The sequence below is a fragment of the Fistularia commersonii genome, chromosome 12, assembly GCF_037954325.1.
Source record: "Fistularia commersonii isolate RoL2024-O1a breed Wild chromosome 12, RoL_Fcom_v1.0, whole genome shotgun sequence".
Lineage (NCBI taxonomy): Eukaryota > Metazoa > Chordata > Actinopteri > Syngnathiformes > Fistulariidae > Fistularia > Fistularia commersonii.
Window position 1 is genome coordinate 12,530,658 of NC_141295.1, and position 23,898 is coordinate 12,554,555.

The window sequence follows — 23,898 nt, forward strand, 5'->3', positions numbered from 1 at the left end:
TACACTCTATTTATAAGAGAACATTTTGCTGCAGTATTAAAAATATGCAGTGTAGCATGGACAAGTCATTCAAATTTTTACTTAAATCATTACATATTTTTGTTTATAAAGCACTATCGTGTTACGAGGAATGGAGAAACTCAAGGTCCGCGGCCCACTTCCGGCACGCGGATTTGTTGACGTTGCCTGCAATACTCAAAGGACACCACTAGATGGCGCCCCAAAACTGCAGTGGCCTTTGCCAATGCGAAGTCCTTATTGACCTACTCACTCAGCGAGCGTCAAGTATTCAAAAGGCGGACTCTCATTTTTCATTGAATGACGCCATTGGTTTAGTTTAGTTTAAAAAGTTTATTAGGACAGTGTACAATTACATTAAGCACAGAGGCAGAGATGTTTGTACCAGATTGTAGCTCATAGCTAATTTCCATCTGTAGTCCTGGAAAGACAATACAAATATGAAACTACAAATAGACAATATATAAATATATAAAATATACAAATAGGCAATAAAATACATGTAAAATATACAAAAAGGCAATAAAATAACTATACAATATACAAATTGAAGCATCATTGAAGCGTTACCGTAAAAAAGGCATTTAACAGTGCTAATTGTAGCTAGGAGTGCCAAGTCTTAGGGGCGAGGTTAGCTGCTAACAGACTTCAGAAGGAAGCATGCTAACTACGCTAGCCGTGAGGCTGGCCGCTAACGCAGACTTGGTAGAAGGAACACAACTTTTAGTCTTATAATATTAGCAGTGATTTTGGCCGCTAACTATCGGACTCGGCGACAGTTCAACCTGGCAGGTTTATTCAAGCACAAAAGCAGTTTATATCCTGGCATATATATGGGAAAATAAACGACCAATGACGAAAAACTAATTTCTCCACGCAAACGACGCTGTAAAATGCCCTTCAACGTGCAAATTTATCCGGCGCTGGAGGAGCAGGACGGATGATACTCTGGTCGATTGCTAAAGGATTAAGCTTTGACAATGTCGCATCCCCGCGTCAATCGGTGATGAAGAACCTCCTCTAGAATCACAACGGATCGGTATTCAGTCCGACTCCGGTCCAATGGTGAATGTAAACTGAGGAGGAGAGATTCCGGTGCTCCCTCATTCTGCTCCTGGGAGTACGCCCGCTGTGAGGAACCAGAACGCACCACGGAGCCCGGCCTCAGCTGAACACAACACCCTGGCTGACATGCAACACCGATCCCTTTAAATCCACCGACGGTTAGTGACTTTTTTAATGTATGCATTTATTAATTAAAAAGCAGGGCAATGTACAAGGGGTGCTGACAAATTTCTTTCGGAAAAACATCCCCCAGAAGTTGTATCCAAGGTACTGAAGAAAATCCATAGACTTCATGTTATTAAATACACACCTTTTCTTCAACTAATGCCTGAACAGATTGTATTAAAATCTATTATTATTTTAGCCTAAAAAGCAATTTAAACGAATGATACCCCTCTTCTTATCCTCTGGGCCGTTCCCATCAGGAGATGCCACAGCGTCCATCTAACCCTCTCCTCTGCACCCTCTTCTCTCACACCAACTAACTTCACCTTCTTTTTCATTTAATTCTCAAATCTCCTCTTTGGTCTTCTTCCGGGACTCATACGAATCATACTGCAAAATATCGTGATTACATTTAACTTTAATATTTGTTTTGGCAAAGTCAAATTTCCGACAGGGTTTGCATTTTCATGTGAAAACAGTCACAGACATCTGTGAAATTGTTGTCTTATAATGCACATACACTTGGAAAAAAAAAAACTATTTTTCCGGAGTAACTGAAACACCAATACTTTCAGTAGCAGTTTCAGTTACAGGGGAGGCCGTCTGCTTCCTGAAGCATGGAAAAGGTTAACGCTGCAGTATGAAGTGACACATTAATATCATAAGAATTTTGAAGTTGTCCAAGACTGTCGTACCCATGTGTCATTAAATGATGCACCCCTCAGGGAGAGATGGTGAATGGAAAAGATTCAGTGAGGCAGGAGTGAACTGAAATTTGATCATGTGTCTTGATTATCTTCATCTTTCAATCAGCAAGGTACGGGTAGAATTTGTTTCTCGGCTGGCCTTCGATCGCTCTCAGTGTGTGAATACCAACAGAAAAAAAATTCATTGCAATTCAACTCCATTATTTCACTACCAATTTGCTCTGTCTTGTTACTGGACAGCTAGTGAGGAGCCTTACATCAGCTATTTTCAGTTTGAACGGGAAGGAAGAAATAAAGCTTTTTGCATTAAAATACTAATGCATCCATATGAGGATAAGACACGCTGTTATTCTGCTTGATGACCTCGCCGTGTTTGCTCTGTGACCCTGAACTTGTTCCAAACGCCTCAGAGTCACGTAAATCTGCTGAGGAGCTTTGACCAAGTCCAGAGGCAAGAGCATTTGTGTTAAATGATCTCTGTCGAGAAAAGTAAAATTTGCTACCCTAAACTCCCAACTTGTTGAAGCGAATGTCTTCTTCTAAGTTCCCACAATGAAAGCCCCCAAGCGTTCAACTCGGCCCGTAAATTAATCGAAGAAAGACGCGCTCCATGCTTCGAGATGTCAAATTCCACACACCTGGGTGACTGAAGCTGCCCGGCCTGCGTCTCTCCACAGATGAACGAGAGGCGAGTGCGGAAGGAGGTTTAAATGTGGACTGAAAGAGGAACCAGGCACAAACGTATACTAAGCCATTTCCTCAAAATATAACAGGAAACTTTGTTCTAATCAGATGAAGTTCAGGGGGGTGGGGAGGGAAGGAGGGGAGGTCTGGTGGTGGTGGGGGTTGTTGTTGGACCTTAGCTCTATAACTGTTTTTGCTCATGGGGAAACTGTTTATATCAGGAACTACACAATAGGTATACCCCCCCCCCCCCGCAACCAGTTTGGCCAGGTTACAACTGAGCGATTTAGTATTTAAATGCTATGATATGCAAAGGCTCTGGAGTTTGACTTGATAAAGTCAGACTTCTTTGCCCTCCAGGGGTTCGTACCCAAATGGCAGCCTTTCAGCTGTTTGCTCTCTGGCTGGCCGACAATCTACTGTCACATGAACCTAGTCCAGCTTTTGCTCGTCACGCAAACACACAACTATTGGAATCAAACTAGGAACCTTCTCGCTGTTGCAGGACGGCACAAAACACTGCGCCTCCCTTTATGTGTCACTATGTCTGTTTTTATTCAAATTTCTTTTTGGCACCTGGACCGCCACATATTCCTATTTTGAAATTGCCGACCTCTAAATGAATGAATAGTATTACAGACAGTTGTCTGGATGTTTTTGATTTTTGGATGAACTATCCATTTTTGTCCAACTATATCATTGCCTTTTTTTGTAAAAAAAACTTAACTATTATATGTTGTAGTATTGATTTTATAATCACTTTTGTACATACGGTATATTGTGAATTTAAAATGGTACCAAAATGAAAATAGATGTTTTAATTACAGTCATAATGAGCTTGACCACAACAAATTGTATTATTAGCAATGGTGCATACAGATTTTTGTATGAATTAATTATGACGACCTGGACAACAGAGAACCTCCGAAGACAATATTGTGATTTATTAGTATTTTCAACTAGGGTGTTCCAGTGAATGTAGTTCATTTGTTTTGCCAACAGATGGCAGCCAAATATCTTCATTTAAGCGTTGGAGGCAAGTAGAAGATAAAACCTGAGAATCCTTTTTACGCCTGCATCAATGTAATGGCGAAATGATGAATGTGCAGAGACCCACCCCAACCCCTCTCACTCCTCTACCCTTAAATTCAACCTTCATCAGCAATGCAAGTCTTCTTGAAATATGTGGACGCTTTAGTTCGTCGTGAAGTTCGATCATGCCGGTACCTGTTTTTGTGTCATATAACTTCCACCTGGAAGGGCAGCCAAGTCATAAATGGCCACAGAATCTTGTTTGCTCAATCAAGCCCTGATGGCAAAAGTGATGGGAAAGCTCTCAAATCTCTTATGAAATTTACACGTCCGTCTCGGCCGAGGATAGCGGAAATCATTACCCCTCACCTATGCAGGTGTTAAATGTATGAAATAACAGAATATAGCAGTTTTCTGATGTGATTATGGTTTCTAATTTTTTTTATGTCAGGAATGTAAGATGTTTATGTTTTAGATTATTCATGATTTGCAACATATTATATGTATTTATACCTTTGGTTTTGTGCAGTATTACTCTTTTCCGACTCACAATTCGCTGACCATTATTCATTTCCACACAGTGCTTTTCCTTTGTGCTTTTGTATTTTATTCCACATTAAAGATCCACACGCACTTTTAAATAAACAGTACAACAAAAGACTTTGAGGTGATACAAAAAAAGGATCAAATTTATACAAATAAATTCCAAAAACGATAGGTGTATTTACAGTTTGCATTTCACCACTTTAAAAAATATATTCATGCTAATGTATTGTATAGAGACTGAAAAAAAAAAAAAAGAGTGTGCTACATATGTTCTGGTAAATCAATATAACATCTTACATGAATGTTACAGCCCCTGCACATACAACACCATATATAGATACGCAGTATTTTAATTATCTATTTTTTTTTTTTTTTTTGGTAAACAGTCTGCCGCAGTTGAATAATCTCGACAAAAGCGGACATTTATATGGGAAACCCAAAGTTTCACGTTGATCAAAACATTAGCAGCGTGGCACCAAATAAGCAGCGATAACAACACGGGTAGTAAACAACTGAGTAATGAACGTATGTCCCTTCACTGCTTTTAATGCATTATTATTTCGGTGGCAGTCGTCGAAGCTTGATTCAATTTCCCCTCCTCACGCTTGTGAACCCTGGAGTGTCAGTCAGTGTATGTTCACACACACACACACACACACACACACACACACACACACGCACACACACTTCAGGAAAGTCGTGGCTTTTTGTGTCTTTCTCCTTGTCTTGAGTTGCACTTTTTCATATCTTCTTTTTTGTCAACCGTCGCCGTCTCTTTCTGCTCACTAAGACAAAATGCAGCTGTTGGTCTTGTTCATGGGCGGCCGGAAACTGGTGTCTTTGGGAAAGGTCTCCCTACGCCGGCGAAGCGCCGGGCTGAGGCGGCTGGGGAGGTTCGCCTGCTGCAGGAGCTGCTTGAATACCTCCACCACGTTGGCGTTCTCCTTCGCTGATGCCTCCAGATAACTGTTGTTCCAGTCCATCTCGACGGTGGAGAGGACATCGTCCGTGGACACCTGACGCTCGTCTTCCTGGTCCACCTTGTTCCCCACCACCACGATCGGCGTGTACTTGTCCTCCTTGATCTCCAGAATCTCATCTCTGAGGGTCTTCACGGCCTCTAGCGACTCGGGGTCGTTGACGGCGTACACCAGAGCAAAGGCGTCACTGTTTTGGATGGAGAGCTTTCGCATGGCAGGGAAGGAGTAGCTGCCGCTAGTGTCCAGGATCTCAATAGTGACCTTGACCCCTCCGATTTCATACTCCTTACTGTGCAGCTCCTCAACGGTCCGGCGGTGTTTGGGCTCAAACGTGTCTTGGAGGAAACGTCGGATGAGGGCTGTTTTCCCCACCCCCGCTGCCCCCAGGAACACGAGACGCACCTGGGTCTTCTCCTTCACCTCCAGAGACATGCTGCTCGTCTAAATGGATCAAGAGATCGTCCACAAAATGCTCTCAGTACTCTGACGTCCTCGTGGTGATTTCTTTGAAATCACTTCTTACTTCTTCTTCTTCTTCCTCCTCTTCTTTTAGAAGTCAAGTTTTTTTTTCACCTGTCAGACTATCAGACAAGCAATGGTCTCATCAGGTCCCTTCCTGGATCCTTCTTAGTTGCTCCTCTGAGTCTGCGATTCCACTCGCTCCCTTTTATGCCTGTTTTGGTGAGACAGCTTCCTTGCCCTCCTGCACCCTCAGCCAATCGGTAAAGGGCTGCCTGTTCAAGGCTACACTCAAGGCGACCAATGGTGGTGAGGAATGCAAATTATTCTATACAGACAGTTCAGAAGGTGAAAGTGGATGAACAGTCGGCAAACCAGGAATATGCCGCTCATGATAGGAAGCCTCTGTGATTCTGAATCACGAGTTAAAAAATGTCAGTTATGTCAAATTTACCATGCTTTTCAGGCTGCTCTGAATATAACTGATTTGTGTGATGCACAGGATGATCTCACCGTTTTACAAAATCCCAATGTAGATTTGGTTGAAATTAATTTATGAATTCAAATGAAAAATATCCATAACAAACATGAGATACTTTGTTAAGATAAAAAACATGCAGACAATTAACCAAGAATCGGCAAGAAACATCACTGAGGTTGTACATTTCACACTTATGCACCTCCTGCCGGCAAAGCCGGAACATGAGTGCAAAAAAAACCTGTCGGTGCTGGGCAGAGTTTTTTGATGACTCCGAGGGCTCTTGTCTCTGCAGATGTCCTACAGAGAAAGTGGCGCTGTCCTGACATTCTTCACAGCCGTCCTCTGTGTTCTTTGCAGGAGCGTGCCGCTCCCGGCTGCAGTAAAAGCTGCTGAGAATACTTGGTGACAAGCCAGATTTTCCTTTTTCCAGAGAACAGTCGCCATTGGGGGGTCATAACTGATGTCGTATCTCAGGGACCTCCACCTCAAGGACCCCAACTGTTAGCCACAGAGGCGTCTCTGTCCTCATTTCATACATTTCATCTTAGTCATGTATACGCTATTCTGCAAAAACAGCAACAACAATGACAAAGGCCTGATTTGCTACATAATTTTTGTTAAACAAATTTATATTTATAGCTGTACTTTGTTGCTCGTGATCAAATACCCGAGGTGAAACCCTTATCTGCTTAGAGTCCCAAGAAGGTATTGGAACATTATGAGTAAGGACCTGCTGGTGAGACGGGTCCATCCCACAAGTAGATTCCTGGTTCAACGCTGTCCGCTCTGTTCTCCCCTTGTCTGCGTGGGGTTCTTCGGTTTCCTTACACAGTCCAAAAAATATGCAGCAGGTTCACTGGTGACACTAAACTGTCTGAAGAAGTGAAGGTAAATGGTTGTATGTCTCTAGGTAAAATGAGAGGGTGAATGTCATATATCTCTATGTGACATACATGAGAAGGTACATTTTTGTATGTAACCATATTATGCCAATGTATGTATGTCTCTATATGGCAAATCAATGAGTGAGTGCATGATTTGTCTCTTTAGGATGTGTCAGTGTGGGAGTGAATGCTTGTGTACCTCTATATGGTATGTGAATGAGACGAAAGAATGTTTATATGTCTCCATGATACGTGGGTGTGAAAACTTACTTGCTGCCTGTTTGGTTCCAGAACGGTGTCTGACTGACTGACATTCCCCTCCTGAGACCGCCACAGTCCCACAGACCACGACTCTCTCCGCCCTGCCTGGTTACGTTTGGCGGCACCACGGAACCGCTAAAAGCCCCGGGGAACACGGTAAGTTCTGTCACTCTGCAAACACACGTGAAACGTGCAGAATCATTTTGAACAGAATGAAACACCCCGCCGCACTGCCATGGTGGTATTTGTTGTCATTGTTGCTATTCAAAATAATGCCATTGTGTATCTTGAGCACACACTGAACCTGTATACCTTCAGAGCCGAAGGACTTGATTGCGTATGAATGAAGGAGGGTGTTTTTTAAAAGAACGCTTACAAATGCGTTAATAAGCCTCCTAGGACAATCGGTAGAGGCACAGAGAATATCTTGGAGGGAAGCTCTGACCGTGTGCGGTATCACACAAGATATAATTTGTATTCTTATGACCGTTTGAATGCTTTTGAACTGTTTGTTTTCCTGTTTTCGCGAGATGTTGTCTTGTTAAGAGAAACGACGAGGGTTTTTGCATGTCTACTTCTCGTTTGCCAAATTTATCAGATGCTTTTAACTAGCGTGTCTCAAAGTGTCGGCGGATGACGTTCACTTGCAGCGCCGTCCTAAATCTGCAGATTCTACATCAGAATCTACCACGGCCATCAAGATTCCAAGCAGTCCTTTTACAGCATTCCCCCAAATAAAAATAGAAAATGTTAATATTAAGGAAATATCTGTTTGAAATGTGCTAAGAGCCGCTGAAGAGATCAGCCCTTGAGTTCTGAATGCATCTTCAGCGGGTAGCTCTCACGAGCCATGTCGTGACATTACTGTGAATGTGCCCTCAGTCATTGTGTGTGTGTGTGTGTGTGTGTGTGTGTGTGTGTGTGTGTGTAGGGCCTTTTCAAGTGAGCTGCACACTTCGCTCTCTTCATTAGTCCTTTGTTATTTATTCAAACCTGCATTCCTGTTGCTTCCGAATTCAGTTTCTCGTCGCCATCGATTCACGTCTGTCCCTGGAAATCCCATTTTCAGACGATTTCTCCCGTTGCAGATACCATCTTCTGTCATCTTTCAATCGGAGAGGATTTATTGTTTTCATTTTCTTTACATCTCCGAACTCCCATGTGTTGATGGAATACGGGCCGGCTCCCGGCCTTCAGCCGCCGTCGTCCGCATCGACACACCCCTGTGGGGAAACATGCACAACGCTGTCATCTTGTCAAGACAATGCGACAAGATGACACTCTTGAAATCTGACAGATGCCAAATATAAATGTTGCCCCACATGGGAATTAACCTTCACTTTTCCTGGAATAGCCTCATCCTGTCTCTGATCACACAAGACGGGATGATTGCACGACTTAAAAATGAATTATTATGCATTCATAACCTTTGGATAATAGATTTTTTTTCTTCATTGACTATATGAGTGATCAAGTTACCTCTTATGCTCCCTATGGGGAGTAGATTGTCCTGGATTCGCAAAGCCCTGCGTCAAACCAGAAATTAAAACACCACCACCCACAATACCAAAATAAATAGATAAATTAAATAAGAAATACAAAGGCATCCTTCTCATGCTACTTTAAACCCCTCCCCCCATCATTTCAAGGACCCCCACTCTTGTGTCTGCTTTCCCGCAGTGTAAGCTAATAACGCCGAACTGACTAATATAAAATGATGAATTAATTATCATTTGGCTTTCACTTGCAAAAGGACTCGGCTCCCCGTGCGGTAAATCGAAGGCCTCTAGTTGAACTCCACTGAATAGTTAATAGAATCCCTGGAGGAATGAAGGGTTTGGAGACATTCTTGTAGTACTCCCGGTGCCTCCTGGCCCAGACTGGTGATGTCCAAATGGTGATTGCAGCATATTTCCACAAGACCATCCCTAAATTGTTGTTGTTTTGGTGCGTGTCATCAGCTAGCACTTTCACATGATTAAATGTTGGATAAAAAAAATGAATAATATGAATGCGTCGAAACTCACCTGTTGCAGAGGGTTCGCGGGTTACCCAGTAACAGCAATTAATTATTACTTCATTGGGTTTGTCATCATAGTTGACCAAAATGGTGCTTTATTTGCGGACATACGACTGATGAACTTCCGCTCGCTGCAGACAGTCATCAAAACACGAGGTAAAGTGTTTGCTTAACACACTGGCCCGTCTGCAATATCTCAGTTTGTGCAACCGTTTACAAGTACATATGCCAGGTTGTAGAGTTCAAAAATAGCACGCAAGTCCGTCATCGCTTCCTCACCATGTTTGTGGAGCTTCAGCCGTGGCTCAACATGTCCAGGTGACGGTGAAATAAATGCATTTCCTGCATTTATCCCAATGCTCTCTTCATTATATGTGTCTACAAGGAATGCCCTATGCCTTCTTACATATGGTGATTTCATGGGGAACACGTAAACGCTTTCCGATAATGTATAGTCACGTTTTTGCCATTTAAAAAAAGTGCCCACCTTGTAATTACTTGTTGCAGAAAAGACTGTAAATTGTAATTAAAGTGCTTGTCTCACACTGAGTTCAGGAAGTTTCTGTGCTGCGGCTGCAAGGTGACGGAGGGACACGCAGGCTGATGTGGCTGCTTCTGGCCGGGGAATTAGCCACAACTCTGGCTTCTTGTGGCGGCTAGACGCTATAATGAGACCGTCGCGGCTCGGAGTGGTCTGATGTATTATTTAGATATGACATCAAGCTGAGTATTGAATAGGGCACAGAGCTAATGTCAGGAGAAAAACACTGAAAAAGAAGAAGAACCTGTAAATGACTTTATTATTACAACACAAAAATTATAATAATGAAAAAAAAAAATACTCCAGTTCCCTTTTTAACATCTATGTTGCAACTCAACTCTGTGGCTGTCAGAGAGGAAGTGGTCCGTGAACTTTTTCACAGGGAACTCGCGATCACTTCAAATTACAACGTTAAGTACATGGAGAAAATTCAGATTTGTGTGCGATGAGAGAACTGTCAGCCAGGCCGCTTGTGATTTCATTCCCAGGTGTCATGAAACACGATAGCCCCCGGTTGCTTGATTTAGCAAGTGACTCGCAGAAGACAGTTCAGCTCAGGGCAAACAAAAAGGAAAGCTCTCCCTTCTCTTTGTCTTGTCTCCAGCGGTGTTTCAACAATGTCATCCTTGGGATCTATTTATAGGAGTGTTTTTCCCTACTTCTTCACGGCATTCCAATTTATGGCATAGAAGCGCAATACCACCCCTGGGATGATGCTCGGTGCACTCTATTTCCTCTTCCAGGCTCGGGACACTCTTTCTTAAGCAGATTAGCTATAGGTTCCCCGGGGCCCTGCACACTTCTTCAGCCCCAGTTGTTCTGTTATATAGTGTGTATGTTTGAATGTCCGACCAAACTTGGTTTCCCTCCATCGTTTTTCTGACTTCAAAGTTTGTGGCGCTTATGAATGGAGGGACATGTTCACATACTTACATACCTTCAAGCATGAGCTAGGAATTCCATTGTGCTATTATTTAAAAAAAAAAAAAAAAGCCAAAAGACTTTCCTCATCAGTGCCTATGGGTTTCATTGCCTCACAACAAATCATGCAAGAGCTTTATCAGTCAAACATGCCTCTGCCTTGCATATGCACCCACCTCATCACTTTAAACGCATCTCTGGTTATAACATGGGTCGGCAACCAAGAGCCATTTGGACCCATTTCCCCACAGTAAAGAAGACACCGGGAACCAGACAACCCCTGGTTTAAAACCCCAAATTTAAAATGAATTGATACGGCATTTAATATTATATATATTTTTTGCTTTTATGCTATGTATCCAAATGCACAGTGGACAGCAAAATAGTAATTTCACTGCCCAGGGTAACACATTTCTACACTGTGCATATGACAATAAATGGTTTGAATGTATAAACAAAATGTGTTGCAATGAACAAGTGCAGAGAAAACAAAATTACATTTTTGCATGCAACAAAACATTTTGAACTCTGAAAAAAAGACGTTTGGTTGAAGGTTACTTGTAAGAAAAACACTCAATGTCTATTTGAGTCTCTTGTATTTATGATAAAAAAGCCGAACTTAAACTATCGACCAGCAACAAATCAAAAATGCCTTCCTCTCTTTGTGCTATCATCTTTTTACTGGTGCATGCCGTCATTTATTAAGAGCGACAAAAATATTTCAACACATTTTATATAATGCATCTAAAATTACATTTTAGAAATGAACAAACTAAAATAAAATATATTCTAAATAAATATGGATCAAAGAACCGTAGTTTGCCGACTCCTGGGTTACAATAACAAACGCGTTATACTGTCACACTGTCCCCTCAATTGCAACAAAGTCCAAAAGTTAATGTGCCTGAATAATGCATTGCATACTAGTCTTGGATGCGAGCTTTAAATGTAAGATGTGCAGAGAGTAAGCCTCCACACCTTAAAAAGTGACTCAGAAGCAATATGCTAATATTTCATTTTCCTTGAGCTACAACATGTGAATACTGATTCCTGGCTGGACGTGCTCAGGCAAATAGGACGAGAATGGCAGCGGGGGGTCGCAGATAAATATATTTAGATTACCCTGCTCACCGGCAGTATGCCCTCAGTGACTAATGGACAACGAGTTGCGGTGTCTTCTGATTTGAGCAACGTTTGGTAAAAACTGTCAGGCTCACATTGGTAAATATCCGTCGGCTCTTAAGGGTTCAGCTCGTAATTCGTCATTCGGCTAATTAAGGAGGTGCTGATGAGGAAAGGAGTAAATCCTTTTTCACAGAGATTAAATAATTTGCATGTCAACATGTCGCTTTTTACGAAGCAATTTATGCCCTATATTTATTGTACTTTTTGAAGGAACTGTGCAAGTATGTGCAAATATCACATGCACCTAGCGCACTTGCTGTTGCTGGCATGTTTATGATTTATCAGAACTGTATGATTTGCTGAATCAATATAGCACATCCTCCAAAATTGGCTGTCAGCAGGGAAAAATATCTTTTTTTAATTTTATCCATCTATTTATTTACTTTAAGATAATGCCGCGAAGTACAGCCAGTCCTTGGTTTATGAGATTTCATGATTATTTTGCCACATTGCATGAATTTATCAAGAAATTCTTCTTCCATCATTCCAATATGGTGTTTGTAAAACCAAATTTTGCACGGGAACTACTTGGAGAGCAGAGCAGACGGATTCATCGTCATGCAGCACATAGGCCTCTCCAGACTCCTTTTGCAGGTTTTGTGATTTTACCACTTTGTTAGAGCAGGTGAGTGACTTAAGTACTTATGTACAGTCCTGTGATTGAGTTCCGACTTATTAGAGAATCCCATTATGTCGCAGGATGTCGTAGGAACGGAATTCTTATGTAAGTTGAGTACCTTCGGTGTATTTGCCGAGCACTTTCCATCAAAGTGCCGTGCAAGTGACAAATTGATAAAGACACAAGTTCTTTTAATTTATTCTTCCTATCTCCTAGTGAGGGACGCCATGGGACTAGAGGGATCTAATGAACCTACTGCAGGTTTTTGGATTTGCCCGGAGAACCCGGAGGAAATCCAGGTGAGCACAGACCGACATTGAAACTCCACATCCAAAGGCCCGTATTCCAAATCCAAGCGAGGGGCTCCCCACAGTGAGGCGGAAGTGCACGAAAAGAAATGACCCTCTTGCCAAGAATCTCCTCCCGGACCTCAGGGATTCACAAAAGGCTGGAACCCTGGGAGCGGTGCGATTGTCTATTTCATCAAGGAGAAGCAACACCTTAAAGTCTGCTACAGCCAAAACCGGCAGCCAATGGACAGCTATCATGTTAGTTGTTTTGAAACATGCCAAACCTCCAAAGTGCAGAGCACAAAATTAGGGATGGTTGTGGCAGCTGTAAATGCAGCCAGCACACAGGCACGCCAGGGAATATTCATGCATATCCATCAAAAAAAAAATCGTATCAGCAAGTCTCTGCTCAGCACACGAGAAGCTGACGAAGAAAGAATCCTCCCAACGTTGAAGCGCATCTCCAAAAGGTTAAAAATAAAATGTAAACACCCCGAATGGATAACCAACAGGAAGCAAACGGGACAAACCCCCTGGGTACCTAGCTCAAACCGATGATCGCTGCAAAAAACAAAACAAAAACAAGATGTGTCCTGTTCTATAATAAATTTGTTGACATATGAGTGACTGCTTTTGGAAGCAGGGCAACCAGGACACGTTACTCATGCTCGCCATATTTGGATATCTGTATGTCATTCAAGCAAGTGTGGGTGGAATATTGATGTTCCACCATGCATTTAAACACTTTGTCAACTCAAACAGGCTGCGCTGGGTGATTAGTCATGACATCCTGTTGGGATTCGTCGCCGCGCCAACCGCAATGAGTCAAAGCTCCACACTGACAAAGGGGGGGAAGGGGCCCAAGACGGCATATGCATTCGGCAAATATATTTTTTGACTCCAAAGAGGATTTGTGCGTCGTTATCGCATCCACGTGTGCGAGAGCGTACGCGTTTGCAGCCTCGCTCATTTTGTTTTTTTGTGCCTGTTTTTCACTAGAGGAAACAAACAGCTCTTTCACAGTCGATTAAAATTAACTTAAATCTGCTTCCTAATGTGAAGGCCTTTCACGCTTTCACGATTCGAGAGAGGGACGGGCAGCCAGCCAAACCCTCCTGTTAGGCTCGTATAACACCTAGAAGGGCAAATGAAATGCAAAAGATAAAGATGAATGCTAATTTATATGGCTTTAATAGAGATTGAATAGCATGCCTTTGTAAAAGGATGCGATGCACGCAGATAAAGTGGATTTGGTGCTACAATCTTGTTGAGCTACAAAAAAAAGAAAACAAGTCTGCAATATCTCAACAGTGACTCTGGACCGAGCAGATAATAGGGCGGATGAAAGAGGAGGAATTCATATTCCTAAGGATGCAGTCGGCGAATCTGCAGCTTTCTGCTAAATCCTACACCAATCGGCTGGGGGAACAATCTCAGCAGGTGTGAAGGAAACACGGAAATCCATTGAGTAATAACAACATGTGCAAATCTTTCATTTATCTAAATATTGAACAAGGGTATGAGACCAGCCAGAGCTCTTTACAAAAAGAAAATCATGTGCATCACTCATTTATTTCTGCAGTCGACGAGTGAGAGAAAACTGATAGAATGCCTGATCTAGTTCTCCTGGGCAAATTATGCTGTTTTGAGATCTTTGTGTGTGTCTGTTAAATCCATGCATGACCCAGAAATGTAACGCTTATGAAAACCATGGGGGAAAAGAAACTGCACTTGCCCACTTATCTAGAAAGTAAACCCTCCCAAAGCTTTAGGCAGTTGAGCCGGAGCAGCTCAGGTGACAGCGATGTTGTTTACGACTGTCGGATTGCGGATCAACTGCAGGTTATTGCACATATATTCTCAAAGCATCCACTCCTGTCAATAATTGTTTGACAGGAGCTATTATTGCTGCGCATTTTACATCCCACAGAAATCCCATCAAATATTCTTTATATAATCTTGGTAAATGTGCCAGGAGCTAGTCGGTTACTTCATCAGGTACCACTGCATAATCCACTTCTTAGGTCCCTGGTTTGATTCCATCAGGGGGCTTTTCTGTGTGATTTTTCTTTTTGGTGGGTTTTCTCCAGGTTTCGGGCTTCCTCCCACAGTCCAAATACATGTAGTTGGTTCCCCAGATGTTTAAATGAGAGCGTGGGTGGTTACATGTCTTCAAATTAAAGTCTGAATGGTTTATATGCTCCTATATGTTGTTTGTATGAAAGAGTGAATGGTTGTAATTTATTAATATATGACACATGAATGAATGAGTGAATGGTTACACGTTTGTGTAAGTGGGCCTGAGATCGATCCAGGGTGAACCTTCCTCTTGCCCAATGACACCTGGGGTAGGCTCCTGCGAGCCTGCGACTCTACCACCAGGATAAACGATATAGATAATGAATGGGTGAATTAGTAATCCTTCAATATGTTGTGTCACGAAACATAAGACTTGCTGATTGCAATTTGCTTTATCTATCAAATTCTATGATTTGAAATCCAAAGTACTACTGAAAGAGGATGAATCTGAGCTTGGGACACACAAGGCATTTTTAACTTTCTGTTACATGTCATGTATTTAACATTACCGACCTCACCTCATCCCATAAGACCCTGCTTTAGCGCCGGCAAGCTAACACCAACTATTATAAGCAACCCATATAATTTCATGTGAAATTGACTATAATAGTAAAGTGGCGACTGTGACCCTCATTGAATTGACGATTTTGCAAAGCAATCCCAGAACGAATCAATGTTGCTTCTAGCAGATCAAACTATAACGAAACATTTGCAATAAAAGGCTACTCCAGATTTAGGCCAGAAAATGTCATGTAAACAGCACACGCTCCTTGTTTACTGCTGTTTATTATACACAGCCATCATCCATTTTCCTTTCAAAGAGGGCACCATGCCCTGCATTTCATCAAGCTTAAAACCACCTGCCTTCATTACCATTCTCTGACCTAATTTTCTGGACCGGCATGGAAGAGCAGTCTATTAAATCCCCCGTCTCTTGTCTTTCATCTGTTTGTCTACATTAATTTTTATCCAGGCAGAGATCAAATGACTCATTGCCATCTACTACCGCGCGCCAGCTATGATAATTTGCTCTTTTATTAAAATTCATTTCAAGTCAACCATTTGCTGACTCGGTACCATGACCCTCTCAGCGTTCTGGCAGGGTTTTTATATGAGTGTGGTTACGGAACAGCTGTTCATGCAATGCAAAGTACTGACCCCCGACCCTGTTAAATCAAACAATTGATTGTGAAAGAAGAGTGGATACTGACTTATAAGTCATATAACCAAAACTAAATGTAATCCCTTTCCAACACATTGGACTTTCCGCAGTTAGTCATGTATAAATAAGCGGAATCAACCACGGAAACAACATTCAAATGACCCGTACAGCATCTTTTCAAGAATACAGATATATTGCCCAATTTGGGTCAGCGTTGTGCATGAATGGAGAATTAGTCCTGGGAATAGGTCGAGAGTCATCCTTTGACTAATCATCACAAAATGTCACATTCGTCAGTGGCACCCGAGGTGGATCAAGTGTTTTGGATATAATAACATGTCCATCCAGGGTTTCATTAGGAACAGGGCAACCCAGATAAGTCGATGCTGAGTGCTGATATTGTGATATTTGGCAAACTTTTTTTTTCCTGCTTTCCTATTTTTGAAGCATCTGCACCCCTCACATTGTTCAGTGGAAGTCTGACTAGAGCAGACAATAACTTAAACCTCTTGGCCTGCGGGCTTGGATTTTCAGTTTGCTGTGTGATTCAGTGGGTTGGCTTGTTTTTTTTTTTTTTTTTTACATGTTCCTCTTTTAATCCTTGAAACGTTGCTCATCCTACAGATCCCTCAGAAATGTAGTTAAACGAATACATGCATTTAATATGCATGGACAAGAAGCTCCTCTCATCTCTTTACCGTTCTACAGCGGATCGATATCCAAGCTGTGCATGAATTCACAATTACATGAGCATGTGAGTTGAGGAGGCTCTGTAGTAAATTGAAATTATGAATTGATTCCACAGAGTGGGATATCCCCAATCCACACGGGACAGTCCAGTTTATTGAACAGAGATGTCTGTTGGGAAGTGGTATCGATCAGGGGATGTTGTTTTCTGCTGTTTGTAAGTGTGTGCAGAGGTCTGACACATGAGGAATAATTAAGATGAGATAAGATAAGATAAGATAAACTTTTTTGATCCCCATAGGGGACATTCATTTGTTACAGCAGCGTAACAGTTATGGAAGAAAATGTTGGTAAATATGAAAATAAATATAGCAGAAGAAGATAAAGAAGATAGCAAAAGACATTGACACGTTGACAAATAAATAGACAGCAGAGTGAACAACAACATCAAGGATAAGGATGGACAACTGAATAGAAAAAAAAAGACAATACGGGTGAAAATAGACAACCAAAAACTAAACAATATCATAAATGGAGTGACAAAAGCAATGACAAAAATAAAATAAATACACAAAAATAAGCAGGATGCAAATGGGCTGAGACCAACAAGGATAAAAAAGACAGGGTGCAGGGTGTATCAACATGAAGCCCGGCAGATCAATGGCGCTGTGTGGTGTCTTCACCTGTAGTCAGGTCTCTGTGAAGCACAGCATGCTACATTCCCTGTAGACATGCTGGCCGTGGACGCGGGCAACCAGTTCATCGGATTTGTTGGCGAGTGGCCTCACATTCTCCACGATGACTGAGGGCAGAAAAGGCTTGCATCTCCTGTCTCTCTCGGTCCGCTCTCTCACCTTTGTGCCAGCTTTCCTCCCCCGGCGGCTGCTCCACCATCACTCCGCAGGGATCCGCACAGCGAGGAGTCCAGCTCCTTAGTTATAGAAGTTCCTCATGGTTGTATTTTCTAATTTTTTTAAGTTTTTATCGGGGGGAAAACTGTGGCTCAACACAGTGCGCCTGAGAAACAGTATATAGTCCCACCTACGAAAGAGGAGTGGATAGGTAAATAAATAAGTGCAGAAAGTGAAAAGATATAGGTAAACATAGTTAGAAGTGCTGCGAGAGGCTGTCGTCTTCCAGCACCATCTCGAAGAAAAAAAAAAATTATAATCATAATCATAATAATTATTGCTGTAGTATCGTCGTTATGACAAACAACACAAACCCAATGTATGCGTGTGTGCCGGTTGGTAATTTTGCAGCAGCTGCTTTCTGACCGCACAGTTCTAAGAACTATCCTTCTCAAGTGTAGTTCCAGTAACTACCCTCCTTCAGGGTAACCTTTCAGTTTGGGATTTTCAGAGACAGTGTGGGACCATGCAAGGTACCAGAGTGACGCAAGTGTCTGCAACATGTCCCTTCTGCGCCAAACTCGAAAACCAACCAACAGCCAGAAGAGGGGGATAACATGGAGAGTGTCATAAGCTAACTCCATACTTATTTTGGCCAAAATGTGGAAGTTCCACTGCGAGCCTTGGAAACCCCTCTGTGGCTAACAGACCAGAAGAGCCTGGACATCTTTGTCAGTCCCTTTCTTGCTGGTTTGGATCATTTTTTTGCAAGTCATAAGAAAACCACTGAGCAGTGGCTTCAAAAATATTTTGGAAAATGGCACTCTGCAGTACTCAAGAGTCTTCAAGGTGCCTATGGAACTGTAAAAAGACCTCACCTAGGTCCTCCTAAAATGGTCCTCGGAGACGAGATCCTAGTTCCTGGTTCGTATGCTGTCCAAATGCATGGAGAAACAGCCTGAAAAGGTCCAAAGAACTGCAGAAAGTTCTGGCCTATTTGAGCCCTACCATGTTTCCTTTCTGGAGGTTGTCTGTGTCAAGGTCGGGGTGTGAGAAGGTAGCTGCATTTCCTGTTTGCCTTTAACTTTTTTCCCTGAATTTCTTTATTTGCCACATTTTCAAATCAGGCTTGACACTTGGATATATTTTTTTATTTATTTATTTTGATTTGTCTGTAATTTTTTTTTCTCCCATTGTTTTACACTGACTTTCCATTGTCAATTGTGCCTGTGATTTTGATTATTGCCTTGGTTTAAGAGATGCTTTTTTGAATACTTTTAAAAATTATGGAGTTTTTAAAAGTCAATTCATTCAACCTTTAAATTTAACACCAGAACACATAAAGGTAGCTACAACCTGTAAAATGCAGTGGGGTTCAGGTATAATGAACAATGTAGTTTTTCTTGACTTTATTGAAAAAAATTATAGGATGGCAATTTGATTTTTCTATCTGTATACATTATAAGATGCCCAGGGGCCTTTTCACTATTCAACTTAGACCAACTTGTCTGAACACGTTAAGGTGTTTCTACATGGTGACAGAATCGGGTCAACTTATTGAGGAACATCGGATTAGTGCTGTTGACATCCTTAATTAAGTACTAAACAAATGTTAATGAAGTGATCAATCAAAAGTTCTTAGCTGCCGCCATGTATCAGCTTCATTATTGATAAATGCTTTTGCTGTTACGGGCAGGAAACAAGTCGCTGAACCAAATTGGACTGTTTACCCCCGTTTATGAAGCAAATACAGTGCTCTGTATATTACATTTTCAATGCTCCCACGTGTTTGTAGTGCCTTTTTTAAAAAAGAAAAACAACAACAGAGAAACGCAAATTCACCCTGAAATGCTCATTTGTGTATTTCGAGACTTTTCCCGGCCTCTCGTCGCGGCTTAATGCGATGACTAACTCGGGTGGCGTGGAATCACTCAAGCCCATAAAGTGAGGTGAAAGGGTGACATCTTTTCTAACAGGAGGCAAAAATGGGTGTTTTGAGAAAATATTTCATCCTCTCAAATCCTCATCGTACAATATCAAACGAATATATGTGATGTTGTATCGTCAACTTATGAACTACTGAACCAATCACAGGAAGTTATACTCCCTCTTCTTGAATGTAACCTCAGAGCTCATGTTAGCAATACATGATGGAAATGTTTAGCAAAAACTCAATTTGTTCTCATTATTCAAAACAACCATTCGACGTCTCATCCTGTTCTTTGCTCAGCAAATAGTCAGAGCTGCACCGATCCGGAAATATGACAATCTGGCGAAAAGAAGCAGTTTGGAATAATAAGCAGAATTAGGAGTTATCGTCTAATCCCGCTAATGAATGTGCAGGAAGAACTTAAATCAAGTCCACATGCAAATTTGGTTCCACGGAAAAGGGGAAATATTTACCCTTCCCTCAAAGATTGACAGAAGACTTTTATCCATCAACCAGATGGAGTTTGTAAATAAAAAAGTGTGTGCTCAGTCTCTCGGGGGGGGTTTGGCCAAAGTTCCAGGTGCCATTTGTTGGCTGAAGGTCGGACCTCTGGTCGGCAGCACTAGTTAGAGTTTTAAAAGTGAAACGTGGTTCAGGCAGCAACCTGGATCTGGAGACATTAATCGGATAGATTATTGATAGACATCATATCCTTCTTGGGTAATGAAAAGAAATGCACGCTTCTTGTTTATTCTGTCTTAAATTATCAAATAATTTGCAGTAGTTAACATTTTTACCTCACGACAAAAACGTCCCTGGTTTGATTCCGACAGGGAGTTTCTCTGTGCAGAGTATCCATGTTCTCCCCGTGTCTGCAAGGAATTTCTTGGGTTCCTCCCACAGTCCAAAAACATGCAGGAGGTTCATTGAATACCCTAAATTGACCGAACGAATGCCTCTATCTGTGGTCCTGTGATTGACTGGTGACCAGTCCAGGGTGAACCCCACCTCTCACCCAATGACAGCTTGAATGCCCCCAGTGACCCTGAGTGCAGCATAAGCGGTCTAGATAATGAATTTATGAATGAATGAATGAAAAGATTATTGATAGGATGGCAAAATAGTAATTTAAATAATCTCAAAATGTATCGGTCCATTGATTGATTGGTATAGTTTTACACTAAAAAATCTACTGCCAGTAACTTGTGTTGGGACATTGTTCTGTGTCACATTTACATCCTGTGTTTTTACGCTCATTTATTCATAAAGATAGAAGCTCCCCCCGAGCCTTAAAAAAATCAAGGCAGTTTGATTTATTCAAGCGTTTAGCTTGATTCTCGATGATATATTGTGTGTCTGAGATTCGCCTTCAAGACTATTCATTTTATTCAACATTCACGTCTGAAGCTGAGCACTATATAGATAAATCAGTTTCTGACAAACATTTTTTTATTTATTCAATTTTTAGCCATATATAGCTCGTTGGATTTTTAATTGCACCGCAAAATTTGACCGATTTCCGATTTTGTGTTTTGTTGTTGTTTATTTGTTTATTTCCGCTTCCCAAGAGCAAGCTCCCATTCGATGCACTTTTTCTCCCCAAACGCCACACTCTCGGCAGCAATAATAAACCTACTATAACTCTTCCTGGATGTGACACAGCTGCCAGCTGGCATTGTGAGGCAGCTGCAAAAAAAGAAGAGGAGGGGGATATTGGCCATCACGGTCTCCATGACCGAGCGTCTGACAAGTAGTTTCACCCTCACGTGGCTTGTAATGCGAAGCAGCTGCACCTTGGAGCACACAGACTGTCAGGTGGAATTGCCTTCATAAATTCAAATCATGGCAAATCAACATTACTTTTGCTTTTGTGAGATTCCCTTTCCTGCTTTTTTTTTTTTTTTCTTCCTTGTGCCGTGAAAGCGTACCCATATGCCAGAATGCCGTGTCGCAGCTTCATTAGCCAGTTGTCCAACCTTCCACATCTGTGTCATTAGCTGCGCTTGTAATATATTTTCAACCTGAACGAGTGCAATATGGATTGACACAAGATATAACAGGCCACATTTGGTGTCCCATGAGAGATTCTGCAGGGCAAGAACAGTCCACACATAACAAACTAAGGCCTTGCAGGCTGCTGTACGGAGCTAAATGAATTAGCTCTGCAATTTTGGGCATGTCCTTTAGGGTTTGCTGGTCCTCGATTTTGACACTCAGGATTAAGTTGACCGGATCCAAGACAGATATTACTCCGTTTTTGGATGAGATACAGACATATCGACAGGAGGTATCGACATATGCCATCTTAAACTGGGACGAATTCAGCAAGACATAGATCCTTTTGCAGATCCTGGAACCTTTTGCATCCATACAGCGTTGGAACCAGGGACTGTTGACCTCAATTGCTAGAACCATTTTAACTCCTACTCTGAGGAAGGATCATTTTTCTGTGCTACTGGAACTCATGACATACATGGTTGGTAATTGGTAGAACTCATAAGTTACCAGATACCTCTTGCAAAGTGCCATTTTTAAAAAAAACAAATATGTATAACTGTTTTTTTGCAACTTGCGACAACGGACAGGGCCAGTGAGAAATGGACCGACGAGGAGGTCCAAGCACTTCTGGCCTGCTACACCATAAAGGGGTTTCCAGGACTAGCAGCGTAACTTCAACATTTTGGCCAAAATAAGTCCGGCTATTAGCAGAGGGTAGTTCCTAGAACAAAATTGGACTGTTCTTGGAAACTTTTCTGACCAAAAGTGATGCAAAAATGAAAAAGTAAAAAGTTTGATGGTCCTGTGTTTGTTTCCTGGCACAGCAGTCGTCATTAATTTGAAGAAACCATATGTAGTTTTTAACTTTGAACCAGCAGCAACTCATAGTGAATTGACATAGAGAGGTGGATAAAAACCCATAAATTCTCACCATGTTTAAAAATCCTTTACCACAGTAAGCTCCCAATCAGCCTCCACGTCAGATCATGAAATTGCCCTTGACAACGAGACGCCCTGCAGAGCCTCTTTACACCTTTCTCACAGCGGGATTACTGCTACTTACTCTTAAAAAAAAAACATCAGATGAGCAGTGTAGCTGTGTCTCTACAGGCTGCACACACAGACACACAAACTCACAGTTTTCTCTTATATCACATATTCGCAGTGCTCTCCTTTCTGGCTCTACTATAGTACCTCTTTTTTGCCTCCTTATTTTGGTTGCCTACTCTGCCACCGTGCACATCCATTGTGTTGATTAACATTCCTTGAAGATGTCTAGGGAGGAAGCTACCCTTTGTGCTTCATTTCCGAGCTTGTTACATTCGGTTGTGGCACACCCTGATGCAGTCCAACATACCTGTGAAAAACATTCCCCCGCCGACAGCTAAGTAACACCATCCTTTATCGTTCCTGTCACCCGGCTCGACTGCATGCATGAATTTCCGCGGCTGGCAATCGTGCAACCGTGCGGATGTCATCAAAAGCGAAAAGAGGGGCCCAAGTTCACGTGATATTCTGCTATTACTCTATCTTTTTGCAACACTGGCGCCCGAACAGAAATTTCCACAATGAAGAGTAATAGAAATGAGGTCATTTGTAATATGTTGAGGTTATTCTCGTGAGTGGATGATAAGCTGTTAAGTCCTCCGCTTTCTTCTGGAGTTTTCTGGAGATGGGAAAATAATGACCAGTTGTAAAATGTTGGATGATACGCAGAGTAGGTGCGACCAGTGGAGATGCTACTCTTGAAAACCATGACCAATTGAGCTATTGAGCTATTACATCCATGAGTATCATATCTTCATTTAAGTTAGTATCTTGGCTCAGGTTCCTTGTAGATGCAACACATCAGTTACACTTGTGTGTTGACTTAGTATCTGTTCCCTGGTTTGATGAATTTGTTTGATTGCTTCTTCCTTTGGACTGCTTTACTGCTGTGATGAGTGAGTACAATCATGTTTATTTTTCTTGTTAAGTACATTATAAATCTGTGTTTACATTCAGAATGGGTGGAGTGGGCATGGATGATAAAGCTAAATTGTAGACTTAACAGACCTCCATCTGAGATGTGTGTCTGCAGGCTGGCCTGGCAGGTGACATCATCTGCAATGTGTTGCTTCTAATAATAGGTCGATTGGCCGATCTCCTGTTCGCAATGTGATGTATTCTGTTCTGCTTAAGAGCACGGACAGTCCATTCTGCTTCGGTTTTCGGTTTGTGGAAAGCCAGAAACCGCCTGCCACAGCCGCTCAAAACATTTTGTCATTCAGTGTTCAAACCTGCCACCATCATCCGGTCAGACAAGTGAGGGAAGCGCTGACAGTTTGCATGAA

General features: G+C 41.9%; 1 protein-coding gene and 1 long non-coding RNA gene across 2 annotated transcripts; both read right to left on the reverse strand.

The window, feature by feature from the left end:
* Positions 1-4,255: 4,255 nt before the first annotated feature.
* rasd4 (rasd family member 4) lies at positions 4,256-5,852 on the reverse strand. The gene has a single exon (XM_086156122.1). The coding sequence runs from the start codon at positions 5,627-5,629 to the stop codon at positions 5,003-5,005; it is 627 nt and encodes a 208-aa protein (XP_086012248.1). The 5' UTR covers positions 5,630-5,852; the 3' UTR covers positions 4,256-5,002.
* A 427-nt stretch (positions 5,853-6,279) lies between these two features.
* On the reverse strand, positions 6,280-9,430 carry LOC147228862 (uncharacterized). The gene is made up of 4 exons (XR_015106932.1): positions 9,310-9,430; positions 8,276-8,505; positions 7,292-7,453; positions 6,280-7,043 (listed from the first exon to the last, which is right to left on the reverse strand). It is a non-coding gene; the product is annotated as an uncharacterized LOC147228862 (long non-coding RNA).
* Positions 9,431-23,898: the final 14,468 nt, after the last annotated feature.